The 22209-nt window shown below is 41.5% G+C and overlaps 1 protein-coding gene across 1 annotated transcript in view; it reads right to left on the reverse strand.

Annotated features, from left to right (window-relative positions):
• The window catches only part of LOC126187794 (glycerol kinase-like), a 163459-nt gene extending 141512 nt beyond the window's left edge, over window positions 1-21947 (reverse strand). The window contains exons 1-4 of the mRNA XM_049929069.1: window positions 21495-21947; window positions 21129-21323; window positions 20918-21030; window positions 7629-7887 (exon numbers count right to left, since the gene is read on the reverse strand). Of these exons, the coding sequence (XP_049785026.1) occupies window positions 7629-7887; window positions 20918-20989 (331 nt within the window). The 5' untranslated portion in view covers window positions 20990-21030; window positions 21129-21323; window positions 21495-21947. The remainder of the gene's footprint in view (window positions 1-7628; window positions 7888-20917; window positions 21031-21128; window positions 21324-21494) is intronic.
• Between the last annotated feature and the right edge of the window lie 262 nt (window positions 21948-22209).

The raw sequence follows: 22209 nt of genomic DNA on the forward strand, positions 1-22209 counted from the left end.
CACACACACACACACACACACACACACAGAGAGAGAGAGAGAGAGAGAGAGAGAGGACACTGGAGAGACTAAAACTGGAGAATCCACTGAAGAGGGCTCAACTGAGCTGATTGGGCGCGGAGGCAGGCGAGTAGCCGTACAGCAGTAGCCTGCAACCATTGACGACTTTGGTAAGAGACAAGGGATAGGCCTGCTAAAAACACGGACTGCAGATGGTGACAACGAGACATTGCGACTTGGCGGTTGCAGCTCAGAGCAGATGATGACAACCAAACATCGCAACCTGAAGGTGGCAGTCTGGCATATTTTCTGTCTGGGGCCCTACACCATGTTCCAGCTAACAGTTTACCACTAACCTTATCCGGTGAGTTCAGTTAATGTAGGCAGTGAAACAGATGTGCAGTCTCGCATAAAACTATAAGGCAAAGTGTTTTGAGTGTCTGACAAGTTAGTTTAGTTATTACATATTTGCACTGTAAAGTATATAAACTACAATTAGTTATCATGTCTGAGGAAAGCTTTCATGAGGAGAACACTGGAAATTGTTGCCTAAAATATAGTATCAAAATCACGGTTACATTTCCAAACCATTTCTTTTGTGAACTGGTACTTTCTTCTTCCTATTTCCAGCCATATGTTTTGCGAATGCATTGGACACATTACCTTTTTTCCCACTCCACTAAGTCTATAATGTGGTGGTTTTGTTCTTGACCACTTTTAGATTTAACAAACAACACCCATATTTGTGCACCTGTATCAATGATAAGGACAGACTGTCTAACCATTGATTTTACCTAGCAAATTTACCTTTGCCACCTGAGCAAGTCCAGTCTTATTGGATTCACTTTGCAGAAGGGCAGCAGGGAGCAGTGGCAGGATTACTCCCATTCGTTTTTCCCAGATTTGCTTTCCTTTGAGCACTCAGCAGCCTATTTGCTTAGTCTAGAAACTTGTAGACATGGGCAATTTGCTCTCTAGTGTTCAATCTTTCAATAATAGGCACATGCCAATGCTAAACACTCAGGAGCCTTGTAGCCCGGCCATCTGCAACAAGTGCAGTGCACTTCAGCAATGAATGCACATCTACTGGGTTTACCCGGGTGGAACAGCGGATGAACTGCCAGGACTCCTCACGTAGAAATGCAAGTTGTACTTGGCAAAGCACACTTCACCTCAGCTCTTATGTGTGGGTCAATCTCATAAACAAATACATCTACAAAGCGAGCATCTGCTTTGCTGAGTGGTAGCTCATTCTCTTCATCATTGTCCCACGGTGCATACATACAGCGTGATACTGCTCTCTTTCGGTTAGCAAAATGCTCTAAATCATCTCCAGAATTTTGATTCAGGATGGAAAGGTTTTCTCTACAGCAGGTAATATGCTTATCTCTGCGTCTACCAATTATCCCTTTTGCAACAATGTCAAATGCGCTGGTATTTTGCAGTCTTTCCACAGAATTTACATAAGCACATGCCTCCAGCAACTCCTACCAACAATTCATAACCCCATGCCGAAATTTTCTCTGCCTCCATTAAATTCTGTATGAAAGTGTAGACTTTTTGCCTGGTTTACCAGAGTAAGTGGGAACCCACAAACCCATTGCAACATCAATTACCAAGCAGTATGGTACCAGGCATGGGAACCCAGGATATGGGGAAGCAAGGCTAACAGCAGGCACAGTGCTGCTTTGTGGCGTCACATTCAATAATGCCTCATTCAGACGCCTTCGCAGATCTTCATTCTCCACTGTGAGTTCCAGCCTTGCTTGCATTTCTGGATCCATTTCCAGCTAGCCCTATGACCTATAGTTCAATTCTTTTATCTTGGCGGCTCGCGCATGCCCGCCCAGACGCAGGAGATAGCTGCGTTGCCAGTTGCACACGACGCACGCGTCAAGAGAAGCAACGCCATAGTATAGCATAGTTCGCAAGCTTATGTTTAGGGGGGAGCGCGCAGTTCATGAAGTAAAGCCATCACGGCCGCATTAACCCTTTCGCTGCTACAAAGACGTGCTCCCTGCATTCCGCACTGGGCGCGATTTTGTCACTGCACTGCTCGCCTGTGCAGACACATCGTGTTCCCACTGCTTTGACACTCTTTATCATTCGATTCCACAAAAACTATTTGGCCCAAAAATTTGATTTTTACACATCTTCTTGACTCATAGCTTCCCCCCATAAATGACTTAATTTTGTTTCTATGTTCAATGCAGTTATTATGCAGCATTAAATATAGTAAACCATTGCACGAAATTTTGAAGAGTTTGCAAAGGTAAAAGTCCATAGAGTATACTTTCCATATGGTCGATTTTAGTTGCAACAATGTTGAGAATGAAATGTGGAAAAGATACCTAAATTTCAAATAAAATTTACTGTATAACAATATCTCATTTAATTTAAGTACCACATAGGTGTCTTATGTAATATTGAGAAATATTCCATCTTTCACGAATGTAACAAAAGTTTTATTTACACTGGGCACGTGAAATTTAGGTATCTTGTCCACATTTCATTCTCAACATTGTGGCAACTAAAATCGACCAAACGGAAAGTATACGCTATGGACTTTTACCTCTGCAAACTCTTCAAAATTTCGTGCAATGGTTTATTACATTTAATGCTGCACAATAACTGCGTTGAACATCGAAACAAAATTTAGTCATTTATGGGGGGAAGGTATCAGTCAAGATGATGTGTAAAAATCAAATTTTTGGGCCAAATAGTTTTTGTGAAATCGTATGATAAGTGTGTCAAAGCAGTGGGAACACGATGTGCCTGCACAGCCGAGTAGTGCAGTGATGACAAAATCGCGCACAGCGCGGAATGCGGGGAGCACGTGTCTGCAGCAGCGAAAGGATTATTGAAGAGACAAAGCACTAGAAATTTCACAAAACGACATTCAAACGAATAAAATTCGTGAAGTAAGACACTTCGATATTGTTTTTAAATAAAGAAAATATTATGCACCACACTAGGTTTGAACTCTTAACCGTTTCCTTCGTAGTCGAGCACCTTAACCGTTGCGCCATCGCAGCTCTTCACCTAGCACAGCTCCATGAGGACTGTAACATGTCACGCAAAATACTGACAAACACTATTGGTGCGACTATGAATTACTCATGCTTCGTCGCAGTACAACAGGAAATAAACAATTACCGCTGTTCTTTATTGCGAAAAAGCAGTTCGTGAGATTGATACAAACACCTTTCCTTGCTATCGCCTGAATTAGGAGTCTTATTGCTTGTTTGATTTAATTAATTAATAGAATATGAAGCAGTTGGTATAAATAATGCTTTTTCCAAACTTTCTACAAAAGAAAGTCTGCTATCAAGACATTGCTTTTGTTCTATTACTTTACTTATGACTGAACGTTTCTGAAACTGGAGACGCTCGTCCGTGCTCTGCACTGCAATCGAGATCCGGCAACGTCGTTCTCTGTTCATTGGCTGATTGTGTTTTGTGACGTCAGATGCGCAGAACGAACCTAAAGTCGGCCGCCAACATAAATGACGCGCACTTTAGTGGTGGACATCCCTTTGAACTACAAGCATCAAACAAACAACCAAAACGTCTTTGGTGGCAGCTATTGGTGATATCTCTGGCAGTATTGGCCCAGGTGGCATCATCTCCCTAAAAGCAAAGTTGGTGACTTATACTTGCTGATATATGAAATAACATGGCAGTGTCAAGCAGCAGCACATCGTTTCCTACGCTAGGGTGGGTCATAGTACCCGCACCATGGCCTTGTGTAAAAGTGACAGAGGAGGCTGGGAGGTTGGATGGCGTCATACAGAATCAGTGACAACAGCTCAAGGTAGACTGTGGCATGCAGCCTGAAATGACTGCACTAACCCCTCGTCTATTGCATCGCAGCACAGAGCCAGACAGCCCTACAAAAGAATTTCACACATCCACTCGTGGCTTCGTAATTTGTACGTAGAACTTCAAATCTGAAAACTGGATGAATTCGGAATTCTGATTCTGATGCCAGTTTGTACACCCCCTCAGTGGTGAAGTTAGAACTGGAAAGTGGTGTGGGCCTGTAATTAATATACAGTACTCAGGTTTAGAAAAGAAATCAGTTTCTTTGCAAATAGGGATTACATGGTGAGGATTGCCAAAGGCAATATAATGGTAAGAGAGATTCAGGAACCAGGTTTTAAATTGTAAGACATTTTCAGGGGCATATGTAAACTCTGAACACAATATATCAGTTATGAACTGCAGATTAAAACTGAAGAAACTGCGAAAAGGTGGTAATTTAAAGAGATGGGATGAGGATAAACTGAAAGAACCAGAGGTTGTAGAGAGTTTCAGAGAGAGCATTACAGAACAATTGAAAAGAATGGGGGAAAGAAATACAGTAGAAAAAGAATGGGTAGCTTTGAGAGATGAAATAGTAAAGGCAGCAGAGGATCTAGTAGGTAAAAAGATGAGGACTAGTAGAAATCCATGGGTAATGGAAGAGATTTTGAATTTGACTGATGAAAGGAGAAAATATAAAAATGCAGTAACTGAAGTAGGCAAAAATGAATACAAATGTCTCAAAAATGAGATTGACAGGAAGTGCAAAATGGCTAAGCAGGGATGGCTGGAGGACAAATGTAAGAATGTATCACTAGGGGTAAGATAGACACAGCCTACAGGAAAATTAAGAGAGATCTTTGGAGAAAAGAGAACCACTTGTATGAATATCAAGAGCTCAGATGGAAAACCTGTTCTAAGCAAAGAAGGGAAAGCAGAAAGGTGGAAGGAGTACATAGAGGGTCTATACAAGGGCTACGTACTTGAGGGCGATATTACAGAAATGGAAGAGGACGTAGATGAAGATGAAATGGGAGATATGATACTGCATGAAGAATTTGACAGAGCACTGAAAGACCGAAGTCGAAACAAGGCCCCGGGAGTAGACAACATTCCATTAGAACTACTGATAGCCTTGGGTGAGCAAGATGTATAACACAGGTGAAATACCCTCAGACTTCAAGAAGAATATAATAATTCCAATGCCAAAGAAAGCAGGTGTTGACAGGTGTGAAAATTACCGAACCATCAGTTTAATAAGTCACAGCTGCAAAATATTAACAAGAATTGTTTACAGACAAATGGAAAAACTGGTAGAAGCCAAGCTCGGGGAGGATCAGTTTAGATTCCTTAGAAATGTTGAAACACATGAGGAATACTGACCCTACGACTTATCTTCGAAGATAGAGTAAAGAAAGGCAAACATACATTTCTAGGATTTGGAAACTTAGAGAAGGCTTTTGACATTATTGATTGGAATATTCTGTTTCAAATTCTGAAGGTGGCAGAGGTAAAATACAGGGAGCGAAAGGCTATTTACAATTTTTACAGAAACCAGACGGCAGTTATAATAGTCGAGGGGCATGAAAGGGAGGCAGTGGTTGGAAAGGGAGTGAGACAGGGTTGTAGCCTATCCCAGAGGTTATTCAATCTGTATATTGAGCAGGCAGTAAAGGAAACAAAAGAAAAATTTCGAGTAGGTATTAAAATCCATGAAGTAGAAATACTAACTTTGCGGTTTGCTGATGACATTGTAATTCTGTCAGACAGCAAAGGACCTGGAAGAGCAGTTGAACGTAATGGACAGTGTCTTGAAAGGAGGATATGAGATGGACATCAACAAAAGCAAAATGAGGATAATTGAATGTAGTCTAATTAAATCACGTGATGCTGAGGGAATCAGATTAGGAAACGAGTCACTTAAAAGTAGTAAATGAGTTTTGCTATTTAGGGAGCAAAATAACTGATGATGGTCGAAATAGAGAGGATATAAAATGTAGACTGGCAATGGCAAGGAAAGCATTTCTGAAGACGAGACATTTGTTAACATCAAGTATAGATTTAAGTGTCAGAAAGTCACTTCTGAAAGCATTTGTATGGAGTGTAGCTAAGTATGGAATTGAAACATGGATGATAACAAGTTTAGACAAGAGAATAGAAGCTTTAAAAATATGGTGTTACAGAAGAATGCTGAAAATTAGATGGGTAGATCACATAACTAATGAGGAGGTATTGAATAGAATTGGGGACAAGAGGAATTTGTGGCACAACTTGATTAGAAGAAGGGATCAGTTGGTAGGACATGTTCAGAGGCATCGCGGGACTACCCATTTAGTATTGGAGGACAGTTTGAAGGCTACAAATCATAGAGGGAGACCAAGAGACGAATACACTAAGCAGATTCAGAAGGACGTAGGTTGCAGTAGTTACTTGGAGATGAAGAAGCTTGTATAGGATAGAATAGCATTGATGATGATGATGATGATGTTTGGTTTGTGGGGCGCTCAACTGCGTGGTTATCAGCGCCCGTACAATTTCCCAACCTTTGCTCAGTCCAATTTCGCCACTTTCCTGGATGATGATGAAATGATGAGGACAACACAAACACCCAGTCATCTCGAGGCAGGTGAAAATCCCTGACCCCGCCGGGAATCGAACCCGGGACCCCGTGCTCGGGAAGCGAGAACGCTACCGCGAGACCACGAGCGGCGGACAATAGCATTGAGGGCTGCATCAAACCAGTCTGTGGACTGAGCACCACAACAACAACAATATATTCTTCATCGACTTGTAACAGAGGCAGTGCCCAGCATTTCAAAACACTTGCAGTCTGAAAAATCAGTACCAATCAGTAGTGATGTACCACAGTAATTTTCAATTATTGGCACTTTATATGCTTTCTGATTTCTTTATGTATGTAATTTCTTTATTTTTATATCCATAGCCTTTATTGATAGTTAATCTTATTTGTTACAACAAATAAATCAAATATTTATGCTCATAATAAGCAGTTAAGGCTGAAAGTCACAGACATGTTTGATTGCAAAGATTATTAATAAACTCAATTAAATGGAAAAGAAAGACCTCTATCAGGCTCATGTGATGCTATATGCATTACACCAAACAAGTTCTGGCATGGGGAAGTATATTACCAAACAACACACTATCAGTCATATAGGAAGTTCATAACATCATGAAATAAATCATGAAAAACCTATTAAAACATTTCTCAAACAATTACACTGCAGTGCACCTGATAACATAGCAAAATACTGCATATGGTAGAAAGTAGATTAACAAACCTCCATCAAAATAGTTCGCCAAAGACACAATGAGATGCCTGAGTTCAGAAAGGAAGTGTATTTAATTGTAGGTGCTTATGGTTATTTTTAGGAGGGTTGCCCAGAAAGATTAACTGTACTTCTGCGGCAACAGATGCTTCAAGACTTTGCACAAGTGTTTGTGAATGTTCCCCACAGTTTCTTTCACTGCAGTGAGAAATTCAATGACAGCATATTGCCTATAATGTACATCACCTACAGATGCCATTTTGAAACCGTCCTGCGGCTACTCTACCTGTCGGAAACAACAAACAATTAGCGTGCTCACTCAGGAAACTCCAAATAATACACACATAATGTTTTGCTTTCACAGCATTGTTTTCAGCTAAGAAAAAAATGTGGTGCATTGCTTTCTGAGCAACTGCCATAGATAATGTAAAGACTGTTGTAGTTTATAAAAAGATGAGAGATTAGGAATTGCATTGTCTCTCATCCAACTTCAAAATTGGCACGAGTTAAAATGATACATGTTTTTAAACTTACCTATTGCATTGTACAAAGGCTTTCCAGTTTTTGGGTCCCATACTATGGTTGTCTCCCTCTGATTTGTTATTCCAATGGCCACAATGTCGGCAGGATCAATGTCCAGCTTCTTCAGATTCTCTACAGTCTCATTTATACATTCCTTCACCGCAGATAAAATTGCTACTGGATCCTGTTCAACCCATCCCTCACGAGGGCAGTCTTGTGCTATACGGATCTGGTGATATGTTAGAACTTCTGCAGTCCGCGCAGAAAATACCTGTATATGAAAAACTCATAATAGGACATACCCAATAAATTGTAATTGAGAAAAAAACAGTAAATCTTTTGCCAATAAAAAACCAATTATACACATCTGATTTCCAGAGTCCTCAAATTTAACTCATTGTGTGTGAATAAAATACTGTAGTCATGGGTGGAAACAAATAATGTAAGGAGTAAAGATGTATAGCTGAGTCACTGCGCGCGCGCGCACACACACACACACACACACACACACACACACACACACACACACACACACACACACAGAGAGCGAGAGACCAGCTTGTTGAATTAGCTCACAGAAAATTGATTGATTGTGATTGACTGATTGATTGACTGAGACAGAGAGAGAGAGAGAGAGAGAGAGAGAGAGAGAACCATGGGGGGGGGGGGGGGGGGGGCACGCACGCACGCCTATCTACACTTCAATCATTGAGTGAGTGATTACGATTACTGCTGCCACATCAAATGGAATCAATCTAGCAGGACATCTGCTCAACACATTCCCTATTTTCCTGTTGTCACTATATTCACAGCACAGGACTCAGGTGCAATAAAAGCATGTTATTTATGGCAAGGATCTCAAATGCCTTTACTCTCAACATAAGAAAGAACATGTTAATCTACACTCCTGGAAATTGAAATAAGAACACCGTGAATTCATTGTCCCAGGAAGGGGAAACTTTATTGACACATTCCTGGGGTCAGATACATCACATGATCACACTGACAGAACCACAGGCACATAGACACAGGCAGCAGAGCATGCACAATGTCGGCACTAGTACAGTGTATATCCACCTTTCGCAGCAATGCAGGCTGCTATTCTCCCATGGAGACGATCGTAGAGATGCTGGATGTAGTCCTGTGGAACGGCTTGCCATGCCATTTCCACCTGACGCCTCAGTTGGACCAGCCTTCGTGCTGGACGTGCAGACCGCGTGAGACAACGCTTCATCCAGTCCCAAACATGCTCAGTGGGGGACAGATCCGGAGATCTTGCTGGCCAGGGTAGTTGACTTACACCTTCTAGAGCACGTTGGGTGGCACGGGATACATGCGGACGTGCCTTGTCCTGTTGGAACAGCAAGTTCCCTTGCCGGTCTAGGAATGGTAGAACGATGGGTTCGATGACGGTTTGGATGTACCGTGCACTATTCAGTGTCCCCTCGACGATCACCAGTGGTGTACGGCCAGTGTAGGAGATCGCTCCCCACACCATGATGCCGGGTGTTGGCCCAGTGTGCCTCGGTCGTATGCAGTCCTGATTGTGGCGCTCACCTGCACGGCGCCAAACACGCATACGACCATCATTGGCACCAAGGCAGAAGCGACTCTCATCGCTGAAGACGACACATCTCCATTCGTCCCTCCATTCACGCCTGTCACGACACCACTGGAGGCGGGCTGCACGATGTTGGGGCGTGAGCGGAAGACGGCCTAACGGTGTGCGGGACCGTAGCCCAGCTTCATGGAGACAGTTGCGAATGGTCCTCGCCGATACCCCAGGAGCAACAGTGTCCCTAATTTGCTGGGAAGTGGCGGTGCGGTCCCCTACGGCACTGCGTAGGATCCTACGGTCTTGGCGTGCATCCGTGCGTCGCTGCGGTCCGGTCCCAGGTCGACGGGCACGTGCACCTTCCGCCGACCACTGGCGACAACATCGATGTACTGTGGAGACCTCACGCCCCACGTGTTGAGCAATTCGGCGGTACGTCCACCCGGCCTCCCGCATGCCCACTATACGCCCTCGCTCAAAGTCCGTCAACTGCACATACGGTTCACGTCCACGCTGTCGCGGCATGCTACCAGTGTTAAAGACTGCGATGGAGCTCCGTATGCCACGGCAAACTGGCTGACACTGACGGCGGCGGTGCACAAATGCTGCGCAGCTAGCGCCATTCGACGGCCAACACCGCGGTTCCTGGTGTGTCCGCTGTGCCGTGCGTGTGATCATTGCTTGTACAGCCCTCTCGCAGTGTCCGGAGCAAGTATGGTGGGTCTGACACACCGGTGTCAATGTGTTCTTTTTTCCATTTCCAGGAGTGTATTTGTTACAACATCCTGACTCTGCTCAGAGTTTCTTTTCCATAACTTGACATCTAATCTACCCAACCCAATCTAAAATACTTTCAATGCAGCACTGAGTGGGCAACAATAATATCTTGAAAGACAAACATTAAATTTTCTCCTTCTGTCTTGAACAGCAACAGGTATATATTTTTTCATAAATTACTGTATAAATATTCTCCTACACTGTACAGACCCGAAAAACACCAAAACAAATGTTCAATTTGAAACTGAACAAGAACTCTGACATCTGCTCAGTTTAACTCAAAAAAAGAAAAAAAAGAAACGCAGTTTATGCAATACCCAGCTTCCCAAATTTTTCTCTTAACCTTGTTAACAAGAGGTGTCAAGCTAAAAGAATTTTTCTTGATCTTGCTAAGGCATTTGTTATAGTTACAGTATTCTGCTGCAAAACATTTGTACCTAAGAAATAAGGGTAATTTCTCATACTTTCTTTAAAAGTCATCTTAAAAACTGAAAGTTAGCTGCTGAGTTCTTTGGATCATTATTGTGATCTCTCACTATGATATGGAACAATTCAATTTTACATTTATATTGCATATTGTTCCCAGAAGTGTGACGGGCTCAAAGACTTTTTAAGTAACAGAGACCAGTTCACTGCACTCAGTGGTGAGTGTTCATCCAATGCAAGGGTATCATCAGGAGCGCCCCAGTGAAGTGTAATAAGACCACTCCTCTTCTCCATATACATAAATGATCTAATGGACAGTGTGAGCTGCAATCTGTGACTGTGTGCTGATAATGATGGGGTGTAGAGGGAGCTGCCATAGCTGAGTGATTGTAGGAGGATATAAGGTGACTTAGACAAAATTTTAGTTTGTGTGATGATTGGCAGCTAGCTCTAAATGTACAAAAATGTACAGGGTGTTTCAAAAATGACCGGTATGTTTGAAACGGCAATAAAAACTAAACGAGCAGCGATAGAAATACACCGTTTGTTACAATATGCTTGGGAGAACAGTACATTTTCAGGCGGACAAACTTTCGAAATTACAGTAGTTACAATTTTCAACAACAGATGGTGGTGCAAGTGATGTGAACGATACAGAAGGCAACGCAGTCTGTGGGTGCGCCATTCTGTACGTCGTCTTTCTGCTGTAAGCGTGTGCTGTTCACAACGTGCAAGTGTGCTGTAGACAACATGGTTTATTCCTTAGAACAGAGGATTTTTCTGGTGTTGGAATTCCACCGCCTAGAACACAGTGTTGTTGCAACAAGACGAAGTTTTCAACGGAGGTTTAATGTAACCAAAGGACCGAAAAGCGATACAATAAAGGATCTGTTTGAAAAATTTCAACGGACTGGGAACGTGACGGATGAACGTGCTGGAAAGGTAGGGCGACCGCGTACGGCAACCACAGAGGGCAACGCGCAGCTAGTGCAGCAGGTGATCCGACAGCGGCCTCGGGTTTCCGTTCGCCGTATTGCAGCTGCGGTCCAAATGACGCCAACGTCCACGTATCATCTCATGCGCCAGAGTTTACACCTCTATCCGTACAAAATTCAAACGCGGCAACCCCTCAGCGCCGCTACCATTGCTGCACGAGAGACATTCGCTAACGATATAGTGCACAGGATTGATGACGGCGATATGCATGTGGGCAGCATTTGGTTTACTGACGAAGCTTATTTTTACCTGGACGGCTTCGTCAATAAACAGAACTGGCGCATATGGGGAACCGAAAAGCCCCATGTTGCAGTCCCATCGTCCCTGCATCCTCAAAAAGTACTGGTCTGGGCCGCCGTTTCTTCCAAAGGAATCATTGGCCCATTTTTCAGATCCGAAACGATTACTGCATCACGCTATCTGGACATTCTTCGTGAATTTGTGGCGGTACAAACTGCCTTAGACGACACTGCAAACACCTCGTGGTTTATGCAAGATGGTGCCCAGCCACATCGCACGGCCGACGTCTTTAATTTCCTGAATGAATATTTCGAAGATCGTGTGATTGCTTTGGGCTATCCGAAACATACAGGAGGCGGCGTGGATTGGCCTCCCTATTGGCCAGACATGAACCCCTGTGACTTCTTTCTGTGGGGACACTTGAAAGACCAGGTGTACCGCCAGAATCCAGAAACAATTGAACAGCTGAAGCAGTACATCTCATCTGCATGTGAAGCCATTCCGCCAGACACGTTGTCAAAGGTTTCGGGTAATTTCATTCAGAGACTACGCCATATTATTGCTACGCATGGTGGATATGTGGAAAATATCGTAGTATAGAGTTTCCCAGACTGCAGCGCCATCTGTTGTTGAAAATTGTAACTACTGTAATTTCGAAAGTTTGTCTGCCTGAAAATGTACTGTTGTCCCAAGCATATTGCAACAAACGGTGTATTTCTATCGCTGCTCGTTTAGTTTTTATTGCCGTTTCAAATATACCGGTCATTTTTGAAACACCCTGTAAGTTAATGCAGATTAGTAGGAAAAACAATTTCACAATGTTCAAATACAATATTAATAGTGTGTTTCTTGATGCAAATGTGTCAATTAAATATCTAGGCATAATGCTGCAAAGCAATATGATATGGAATGATTCTGTAAGGACTGTTGTACGTAAGGTGAATGGCCAACTTCACTTTATTGGGAGAATATATAAAGCAGACTGCACATAGAACACTAATGTGACTAATTCTTGATTACTGTTCAATGTTTGGGATCCACACTAGGTCGGATAAAAGGAAGGTATCAAAGCAACTCAGGTGCAGGCCACAAGGTATTTTACTGGTAGGTTCGATCAACATGCAAGGATTATATAGGTGCTTCAGGAACTCAAACGTAAATCCCTGGAGGGAAGGAAAAATTCTTTTTGAAGAACAATGTTGAGAAAATTCAAAGAACCAGCATTTGAAGCTGACATCAGAATGATTGTACTGCACCAATGTACAATTTGCCCAAATAAGACAGTCATTTTTCCCGCACTCTATTTATGAGTGGAATGGGAAAGGAAATGGTTAGTTGATGTGCTAGGTACCCTCTGCCAGCATACAGTGGCTTGTGGAATATTTATGTAGATGCAGAGGTTTAGAAACCCTAAACCTTACAAGCCCTTTTCCTTTAGCTACTGACTCTGAAAGCCTGCACATTCCCATAATTTAATGTGTGTTTTCTCCTGACACCTCTCCAAATATTTATTTATGCGTTTATTTTTCCTAACAAGATTTAAGTCTTCAGCCTATTCCTTTATCTTACAAGGAAGAATCTTCCACCACCAGGACGACGACGACAACAACAACAACAGTTGTATTGAGTACAGTCTGAAAAAACAACATTCTTGACAAGTGCAAATAACGATATGTTAACAGATATGCATGACAGCAGGGCATAAAGAATGAAAAGAACTTAATTGGTTTGAGGAAGAGCAAGGAATAGCCTAATGTTAGCAGAAGAGAGAGAAAGGACAATGAGGGGGACAGAAATACATAGGGGAATAGATAAGTGGAAGCATGTTGTTAATCTGATATAAATACTGGTTCGCTGTTGCTCAAGACAATAGGTTGGATATACTGATGGGGAAACTACATGGATGATAACAGGAAAAGCTTTAGGCCTACTCTCTTCTTGAATGCAGTGTGTATTTGGAACAAGTGTAGGTTACCAGGTAGTCTGTTGCTCTGAGACATGGCTGGAATGAAGGCAATGGAGAGAAAATTGGTTTAGAGAAGTAGAGCAAAGATGCTGGCTCTACCAGATCTAATATTACGGTTAATAAATAACTATAAGTATTTGACATTTAGGAAAGGTGTTGAGGACACCAAAGACTAAAAACAGAATGTGTGTGTAAATCACATCACCTATCTGTTTGCAGATGTATACTACATTTATACACCTGAAATGAGCATATGGAGAACTGATATGTTCAAACAACCAAATGTCACATCATCTCACACAAGCACATAGGGCTCAATCAAGCCATCTGAAGTTTTGCTTATTTATGTGGTGTTGAACTACATTGTAGTAGTAGAGATTCAGCAAGAATAATGATGGGGCAAAATTTGGTTTTATTTTAGATGGGGCTTTTTTTTATGTCTCAGCTGCATATAGACAGGAAAGAAAGATTACCTGCATGCAGTTTTTTCTTCTCAGATTACATGCTCATCCAGGATTATTGCGAGATCTACTATTGTTTCTTGATAGTGTAATTGGGTAACTTCAGAGAGTATGGGAAGACCTGCTTTGCAGAAATGTTCACTGATCAATAGTCATTGTGATTAAGGACAACTGTGGCTTACTAGGGTTCAGTTTTGAGACCAAGGTTTTGTGCTTGTTATACTGAAAAAGTGTCATCATTCATGCCTAATATGGTAGAAGCCATCTGTTCTTAGGTTTGGCAACAGATACAATTGTATGTCACCAACACACAAGTGATAGTTACAAGCTGGCCGTGTGGCATCACCCGCTCTGCCTGTGAGTGGAGATGTGGCCACTCCTTCAGCAAGGTCCGAGCAGGCACATGTGGGGAGGGGTTTATTAGTGATTGGGAGCTCCAATGTTAGGCGGGTGATGGAGCCGCTTAGGTAAATAGTGGAAAGGTCGGGGAAGAAGGCCGGTGTTCACTCTGTCTGCTTGCCGGGGGGTCTCATCCGAGATGTGGAGGAGGCCCTGCTGGCGGCAATAGAGAGCACTGGGTGCACCCGACTGCAAATTGTTGCTCATGTCGGCACCAATGACTTCTGCTGTCTGGGCTCAGAGGTCATCCTCAGTTCATATAGGCGGTTGGCGGAGTTGGTGAAGACAGAAAGTCTCGCTCGCAGAGTGGAATCTGAGCTAACTACTTGTAGTATCGTCCCCAGAACCGATCGCGGTCCTCTGGTTTGGAGCTGAGTGGAAGGCTTAAACCAGAGGCTCAGACAATTCTGCGGAGATCTGGGGTGCAAATTTCTCGACCTCCGCTATCGGGTGGAGAAATGTAGGGTCCCCCTGAATAGGTCAGGTGTGAACTACATGCAAAAAGCGGCTACAAGGGTAGCGGAGTACGTGTGGAGTGCACATGTGGGTTTTTCAGATTAGAGAATTCCCTCCCTAGACCCGACAAGACACCTCCTGAGACGCGGCAAGGTAGGAGTAGGCAAAATGCAACAGGGAATAAAAATATTAATGTGCTAATAGTAAACTGCAGGAGCGTCGATAGAAAGGTCCCAGAACTGCTCTCATTAATAAACGGTCACAATGCCCACATAGTACTAGGGACAGAAAGTTGGCTGAAACCAGATGTAAACAGTAATGAAATTCTAAACTCAGATTGGAATGTATACCGCAGAGACAGGCTCGACAGTGAAGGGGGAGGTGTGTTTATAGCGATAAGAAGTGCAATAGTATCGAAGGAAATTGACAGAGATCCAAAATGTTAAAGCAGGCTCAGACATGGTAATTGGATGTCTCTATAGGTGCCCTGGCTCAGCAGCTGTTGTGGCTGAGCACCTGAAGGATAATTTGGAAAATATTTCGAGTAGATTTCCCCACCATGTTATAGCTCTGGGTGGAGATTTTAATTCGCCGGATATAGGCTGCGAGACTCAAATGTTCATAACGGCTGGCAGGGACAAAGAATCCAGTGAAATTTTTTAAGTGCTTTATCTGAAAACTACCTTGAGCATTTAAACAGAGAACTGACTCATGGCGATAACATATTAGACCTTCTGCTGACAAACAGACCCGAACTATTTGAAACAGTTAACGCAGAACAGGGAATCGGCGATCATAAAGCGGTTACTGCATCGATGATTTCAGCCATAAATAGAAATATTAAGAAAGGTAGGAAGATTTTTCTGTTTAGCAAAAGTGACAAAAAGCAGATTCAGAGTACCTGACGGCTCAACACAAAAGTTTTGTCTCAAGTACAGATAGTGTTGAGGATCAGTGGACAAAGTTCAAAACCAACGTACAATATGCGTTAGATGAGTATGTGCCAAGCAAGATCGTAAGAGATGGAAAAGGGCCACCGTGATACAACAACCGAGTTAGAAAACTGCTGCAGAAGCAAAGGGAACTTCACAGCAAACATAAACATAGCCAAAGCCTTGCAGACAAACAAAAATTACACGAAGCGAAATGTAGTGTGAGGAGGGCTATGCGACAGGCGTTCAATGAATTCGAAAGTAAAGTTCTAGGTACTGACTTGGCAGAAAATCCTAAGAAATTTTGGTCTATGTCAAAGCGGTAGGTGGATCAAAACAAAATGTCCAGACACACTGTGACCAAAATGGTACTGAAACAGAGGATGACAGACTAACGGCCGAAATACTAAATGTCTTTTTCCAAAGCTGTTTCACAGAGGAAGACTGCATTGTAGTTCCTTCTCTAGATTGTCGCACAGATGACAAAATGGAAGATATCGAAATAGACAACAGACGGATAGAGAAACAATTAAAATCGCTCAAAAGAGGAAAGGCCGCTGGACCTGATGGGATACCAGTTTGATTTTACACAGAGTACGCGAAGGAACTTGCCCCCCCCCCCCCCCCTTCTTGCAGCGGTGTACCGTAGGTCTCTAGAAGAGTGTAGCGTTCCAAAGGATTGGAAAAGGGCACAGGTCATCCCCGTTTTCAGAAAGGGACGTCGAACAGATGTGCAGAACTATAGACCTATATCTCTAACGTCGTTCAGTTGTAGAATTTTGGAACACGTATTATGTTCGAGTATAATGACTTTTCTGGAGACTAGAAATCTACTCTGTAGGAATCAGCATGGGTTTCAAAAAAGACGATCGTGTGAAACCCAGCTCACGCTATTCGTCCACGAGACTGAGGGCAATGACACGGGTTCCCAGGTAGATGCCGTGTTTCTTGACTTCCGCAAGGCATTCAATACAGTTCCCCACAGTCGAACAAAGTAAGAGCATATGGACTATCAGACCAATTGTGTGATTGGATTGAAGAGTTCCTAGATAACAGAACGCAGCATGTCATTCTCAATGGAGAGAAGTCTTCCGAAGTAAGAGTGATTTCAGGTGTGCTGCAGGGGAGTGTCGTAGGACCGTTGCTATTCACAATATACATAAATGACCTTGTGGATGACATCAGAAGTTCACTGAGGGTTTTTGCAGATGATGCTGTGGTATATCGAGAGGTTATAACAATGGAAAATTGTACTGAAATGCAGGAGGATCTGCAGCGAATTGACGCATGGTGCAGGGAATGGCAATTGAATCTTAATGAAGACAAGTGTAATGTGCTGCGAATACATAGAAAGAAAGACCCTAATCATTTAGCTACAATATAGCAGGTCAACAGCTGGAAGCAGTTAATTCCATAAATTATCTGGGAGTATGCAATAGAAGTGATTTAAAATGGAATGACCATATAAAATTAGTTGTTGGTAAAGCAGATGCCAGACTGAGGTTCATTGGAAGAATCCTAAGGAAATGCAATCCAAAAACAAAGGAAGTAGGTTACAGTACGCTTGTTCGCCCACTGCTTGAATACTGCTCAGCAGTGTGGGATCCGTACCAGATAGGGTTGATAGAAGAGATAGAGAAGATCCAACAGAGAGCAGCAAGCTTCGTTACAGGATCATTTAGTAATCGCGAAAGCATTACGCAGATGATAGATAAACTCCAGTGGAAGACTCTGCAGGAGAGACGCTCAGTAGCTCGGTACGGGCTTTTGTTGAAGTTTCGAGAACATACCTTCACCGAGGAGTCAAGCAGTATATTGCTCCCTCCTAGGTATATCTCGCAAAGAGACCATGAGGATAAAATCAGAGAGATTAGAGCCCACACAGAGGCATACCGACAATCCTCCTTTCCACGAACAATAAGGGACTGGAATAGAGGGAGAACCGATAGAGGCACTCAAGGTACCCTCCGCCACACACCATCAGGTGGCTTGCGGAGTATGGATGTAGATGTAGAAGATATCACAAATGGCACAAACCACAGAGGTAGTGATGCTAGTTCTTTTCTAGTTACTAAGGTAGGATTTCGACAGATTTTCAGAGGATCAAATTCATGACTTTTCCATTACCTCTTTATTTAAATTCATGACCCCTTGAAAATGCATGTGTACAATGACAAACACACTAGTTTTTAATGAATGTAAAGGATAATACTTATGACTCAAGCTAGCTACAGCATTCATTTCATTCACAGAAAACTAATAGGGTCTACTGTTATGCCATTTACCTTTAGAGGATTGGTGTGTGTCATAGAAACACGTAATGAAATGGTTAACAATGCCTTCTGAGCTAATGTTAACTGTTTTCTAGTATGCATTTCTGTTCACCATGCACCATGCTCGTAACATCTCATGTGGCACAAAGAAATCAAACTTTAAAAGAAAAACAGCAGATACAACAACAAGCTACCATGTACTAATAAAGCATGGGAAGTATTTCAGCCAGCAAGAAAGTAATTTTGCTCTGATCATCATTAATGCCTTTAAAATGAGATTAAAATTACAGTAGTTTTATATTAATAATTGAAGACCTTTAAAGAAATAGCTTTTCATAAAACACGCGGGTTCAAGAGACTTACATAGAAGAGGGAGTGAACAGAATTAAAAAAACAGCTTTTCCAACTGATGCTCTTCCACTAACACATTAGACTGCAGCGCTGTTTTGGACAGAGCTATATTTTACATGTTGTTTCCAATATGTGAGTACACCTCATACAACTGTGTGTTAATGACGCCATACCTCCAAATTTCTTCCCCTACCCCTTAAGGTTCCAAACCGCAGCTGAAGAGACTGTGTTGACATGTCTTGCACAGATGAACACGGAAGTTCCTTATAGGTAAAAATACTTCTTAAGAATTCTGTTGAATCTTTATATTACCGGTATTGTTTATTACATTGACTGTTGGATACAACATTTTTGGAGTTAGAATTAACTTTCTACTCCCTTTAGGAACCACACTTGATTGGCACACAAAAAATTCATGACCACTCACTGAATTTCATTACGGCCACGACCAACAAACACCCTGTAATGGCATCTTCTGCCACACAATAGGTAATATTTAATGTTTATCAGGAGAGGTAAGTCACATGTAAATCTCATTAATAGTATTACAGTGCAAGTACAATGGGCCCCATGACTTCGTTGAGTTTTTGTATGTTTAGCTCCTTTCCAACACCACTGGAACCAATGCCAGCAACTGTTTGTACTTCAATAGCATGCCATTTAAAATAGTGCTAAAATTACCACTACTTCAATTGGTTAATGAATACTTGAAAAATAAAAACTGAACAGTTCAACCTTCAGTTTGCAACTGTTGATATTATTCACTCAGCTTCTGCACTACTGAGTATTGTGTGAATAAGAATTTTTTGCAGAACTAATTTTCTTGACATACAAATGAAATAAACGATGGCCACACGAAACCTTTACAACGAGTGAGAGTTGGCTGTTTCCTTTAATAACTGTTTACCTCCTTCCTTGGAACATCGATAGTTATTACTATTACTGTACAATCCATTTGTACAAAGTCTTTCAAACACAACTCTGCTGCAAAACTGAATGTACGTTCTGTGCAGTGTTCTTGCAGCAAGAAATGGTACAGTTAAGATCTTTCATTCTGGAAACATCTTTCTAGTCCAAATTTTACACTTTTCATTAAATGTACTGTGCTACAACAGACAACATTAGTATCACCATAATTCTACTTGCTTGAACACCTGGGAACTATTTTTTTTTCAAAATGTTTCTTTGCTAATCGCTTTCACTTAAGTAACAGTTGCCCTGTACATCCCTACCATATTTTTCAGTGAACAAACAGCAAACTACTTGTTAGCTTGTTTGTTCAATTTATGAAACAGACAAAACTTTCCAGACACTTAGCCTGAGGCCTTGGTTAGGTTGGAAGGAATTTTGACTGAGAGTTGGCACAGCCAACATATGTAACTCCAAAATAAAAGTTTTGACAATGGAATGCACCACATTTAGTACATTTTTTGCTATAAAATTTATAACCGAAAGGTAAATTTAAAAAAGCTATATTAGGTACCAGACAAACTACGAACATTACAGGAAAGGGGGTGGACCACTATCTAATGTTTACCAGGTATTCTGACAAAGTTATTTTACATTTTAACATTTTTGACATAGGAATATCAGTTATTTTGGATTCTCACTGAATATTTTAACTACATTTACAAAAATTTTCTGTTAATTGAAAAACATTATCCAGCAATTCCTGCTCAAAACTAGTGAAGCTCCCTCATAGTGTGATCTTAAAGAAATATCTATCGTTCACTTTCATGCAAACTAATGCTGATGACTTTAGTATATTTACATTTCAGTTACCTGGCATACTGTCAGTTGGAACATCAACCAAGACATTACACAAAATAGACATGTACAACAGTCAAAAATGTTTTGTACCATTGTTTGGTTATGAAAAGATCAACTAAAATCACACATATTCGCATTACTGCTTGAATGAAATTTAATACAGACACTTATCAGCACTACAATATTTTATTGTTACTTCATGAGAAACAATCACTTAAGTGTTACAACAAAAACTGTGTTGCAAGATTATACTTAAGTATCCTATTAATGCATTCACAAACACGAGACTCGTTCTCAAAGCATATATGGAACAAGTCTATTTAGCACAGCTAAAAGCAACTATTAATGTAAAGAAAATAGTCCTTGTTAAGGGTATTGTGATATATCAGAATTGGTTATAGCTCTTGGCTGTTACATGAGAACCAAGAACTGACTTTATAAGGCAGGACATGAATGTACATCAGTTTATAAGCTTCAGTTCTGCAGAAGTCTTCACACTTCAGACTTACTGTTCAGTTTTTCAGGTTAAACATTAAAACAATACATAAGAAGTACCTTTATTTGGAAGGAATCTGGGGAACAATGGCAATACGAATTCTAGGTCACAAATAGGCACACACTCATAGATAATGGAGAAAGTAAAGACAAAATTAGAGGAATAATTACTGAATTTCAATGGAAATAAACCTATCAACGTACCAGAAAACGGGCGCTGCTTGTTCCTTCGTCTATTGCCCCAACCAACGGGCCAAATCTACCTCGTACTGGCATTTTCTAATTTTATTGTTTCTAGACACAAAAGTGTTAAACGTCTGTGAACAAAATACAGTTTCTGTCAATGCTGTTGTAAGTTTTTTTTTTTTTCATGATTAAAATTAGCAAAAGTAATGTATTTTTATTTTGTTCTTACAGTAATTAAATCGTTAATACTAGCATCTGAAGCGAGTTTTCTGCTACGGTACGTCTCCCATTGGTGTTTTTCTTCCTGATGCAGTCAATATTACACCGCTACTGCCCAACAGCTTATCTTCAGAGAAGCTGGTAGGCAAGAATCGTTTATCTATATTGTGTCAGTGTCCTCACAAACAACACTGACAAAATTTGTCTGTGGCAAATAGGAGAGAATGAATGACAACGTGGAACTGTAAGAAGCTGCGTAAACAAACTTAATGCTGACATCTTTAATTTTTTAATATAATTGCTAACATTAGCCACCAGATCGGATAGTATTAATTCAGATTTAAGCATTAAATTTATTCAGACTACACAACAATACCTAAATAACAACGTCCCGATAAGAAAACTGTAATGAACAGTACTGCAGTACTTCTAGTCTCTCGTGATGACTCGGCTCAACGTTATGAAAACAATATTGACTTTCAGTGGAGATCACCCTGCGATGATTTGTTTTTATTTTACTTTTTTCCGTATCTACGTGTTTCCCAGCTTTAAGAATGAGTATCTCATTCGGTCATCACTAGTTCAGAATTCCCACACTAGCAGCTATCAAATCACATCTCGATTACATGGCATTTTCCAGCAGTCGATTGCATTACAATTCCTCTTGCTCCGCACCAAAGTAAATCACTTTAAAAATTGCTTAAACTGAATTACGCCAGGCCTATGGCTACTTTGCTGTGTTAAATCCGTGCTTTCGGAGGTAGTCAGCAATCCCGAAAATATTTGTTGGCGACTCAGTGACAGTGAGTCTAGCAGAAGGACTGTGCGAAGTTGTGTGCGAGAGTCCGGAACATCCAGCAGCGTTTGATCCGTGTTTTTTTTTTTTTTTTTTTTCATTTACAACGATCCGATTGCGCAAAATGCTGTGCATGCAATAAATCGCTGAAAATTTGGAATGTTCACAAGACACAAGCTCCAATTTACTGCTCGCTCACCACCTGCTGCAACAAGCGACTGCGCCCTGACAGCTTCAAAGTTTATTTCATTTATTCAGAACTTCATAATGGCGAAAATACTGTTGTGCTCTGATC

This window comes from Schistocerca cancellata, chromosome 5 (assembly GCF_023864275.1).
Source record: "Schistocerca cancellata isolate TAMUIC-IGC-003103 chromosome 5, iqSchCanc2.1, whole genome shotgun sequence".
Lineage (NCBI taxonomy): Eukaryota > Metazoa > Arthropoda > Insecta > Orthoptera > Acrididae > Schistocerca > Schistocerca cancellata.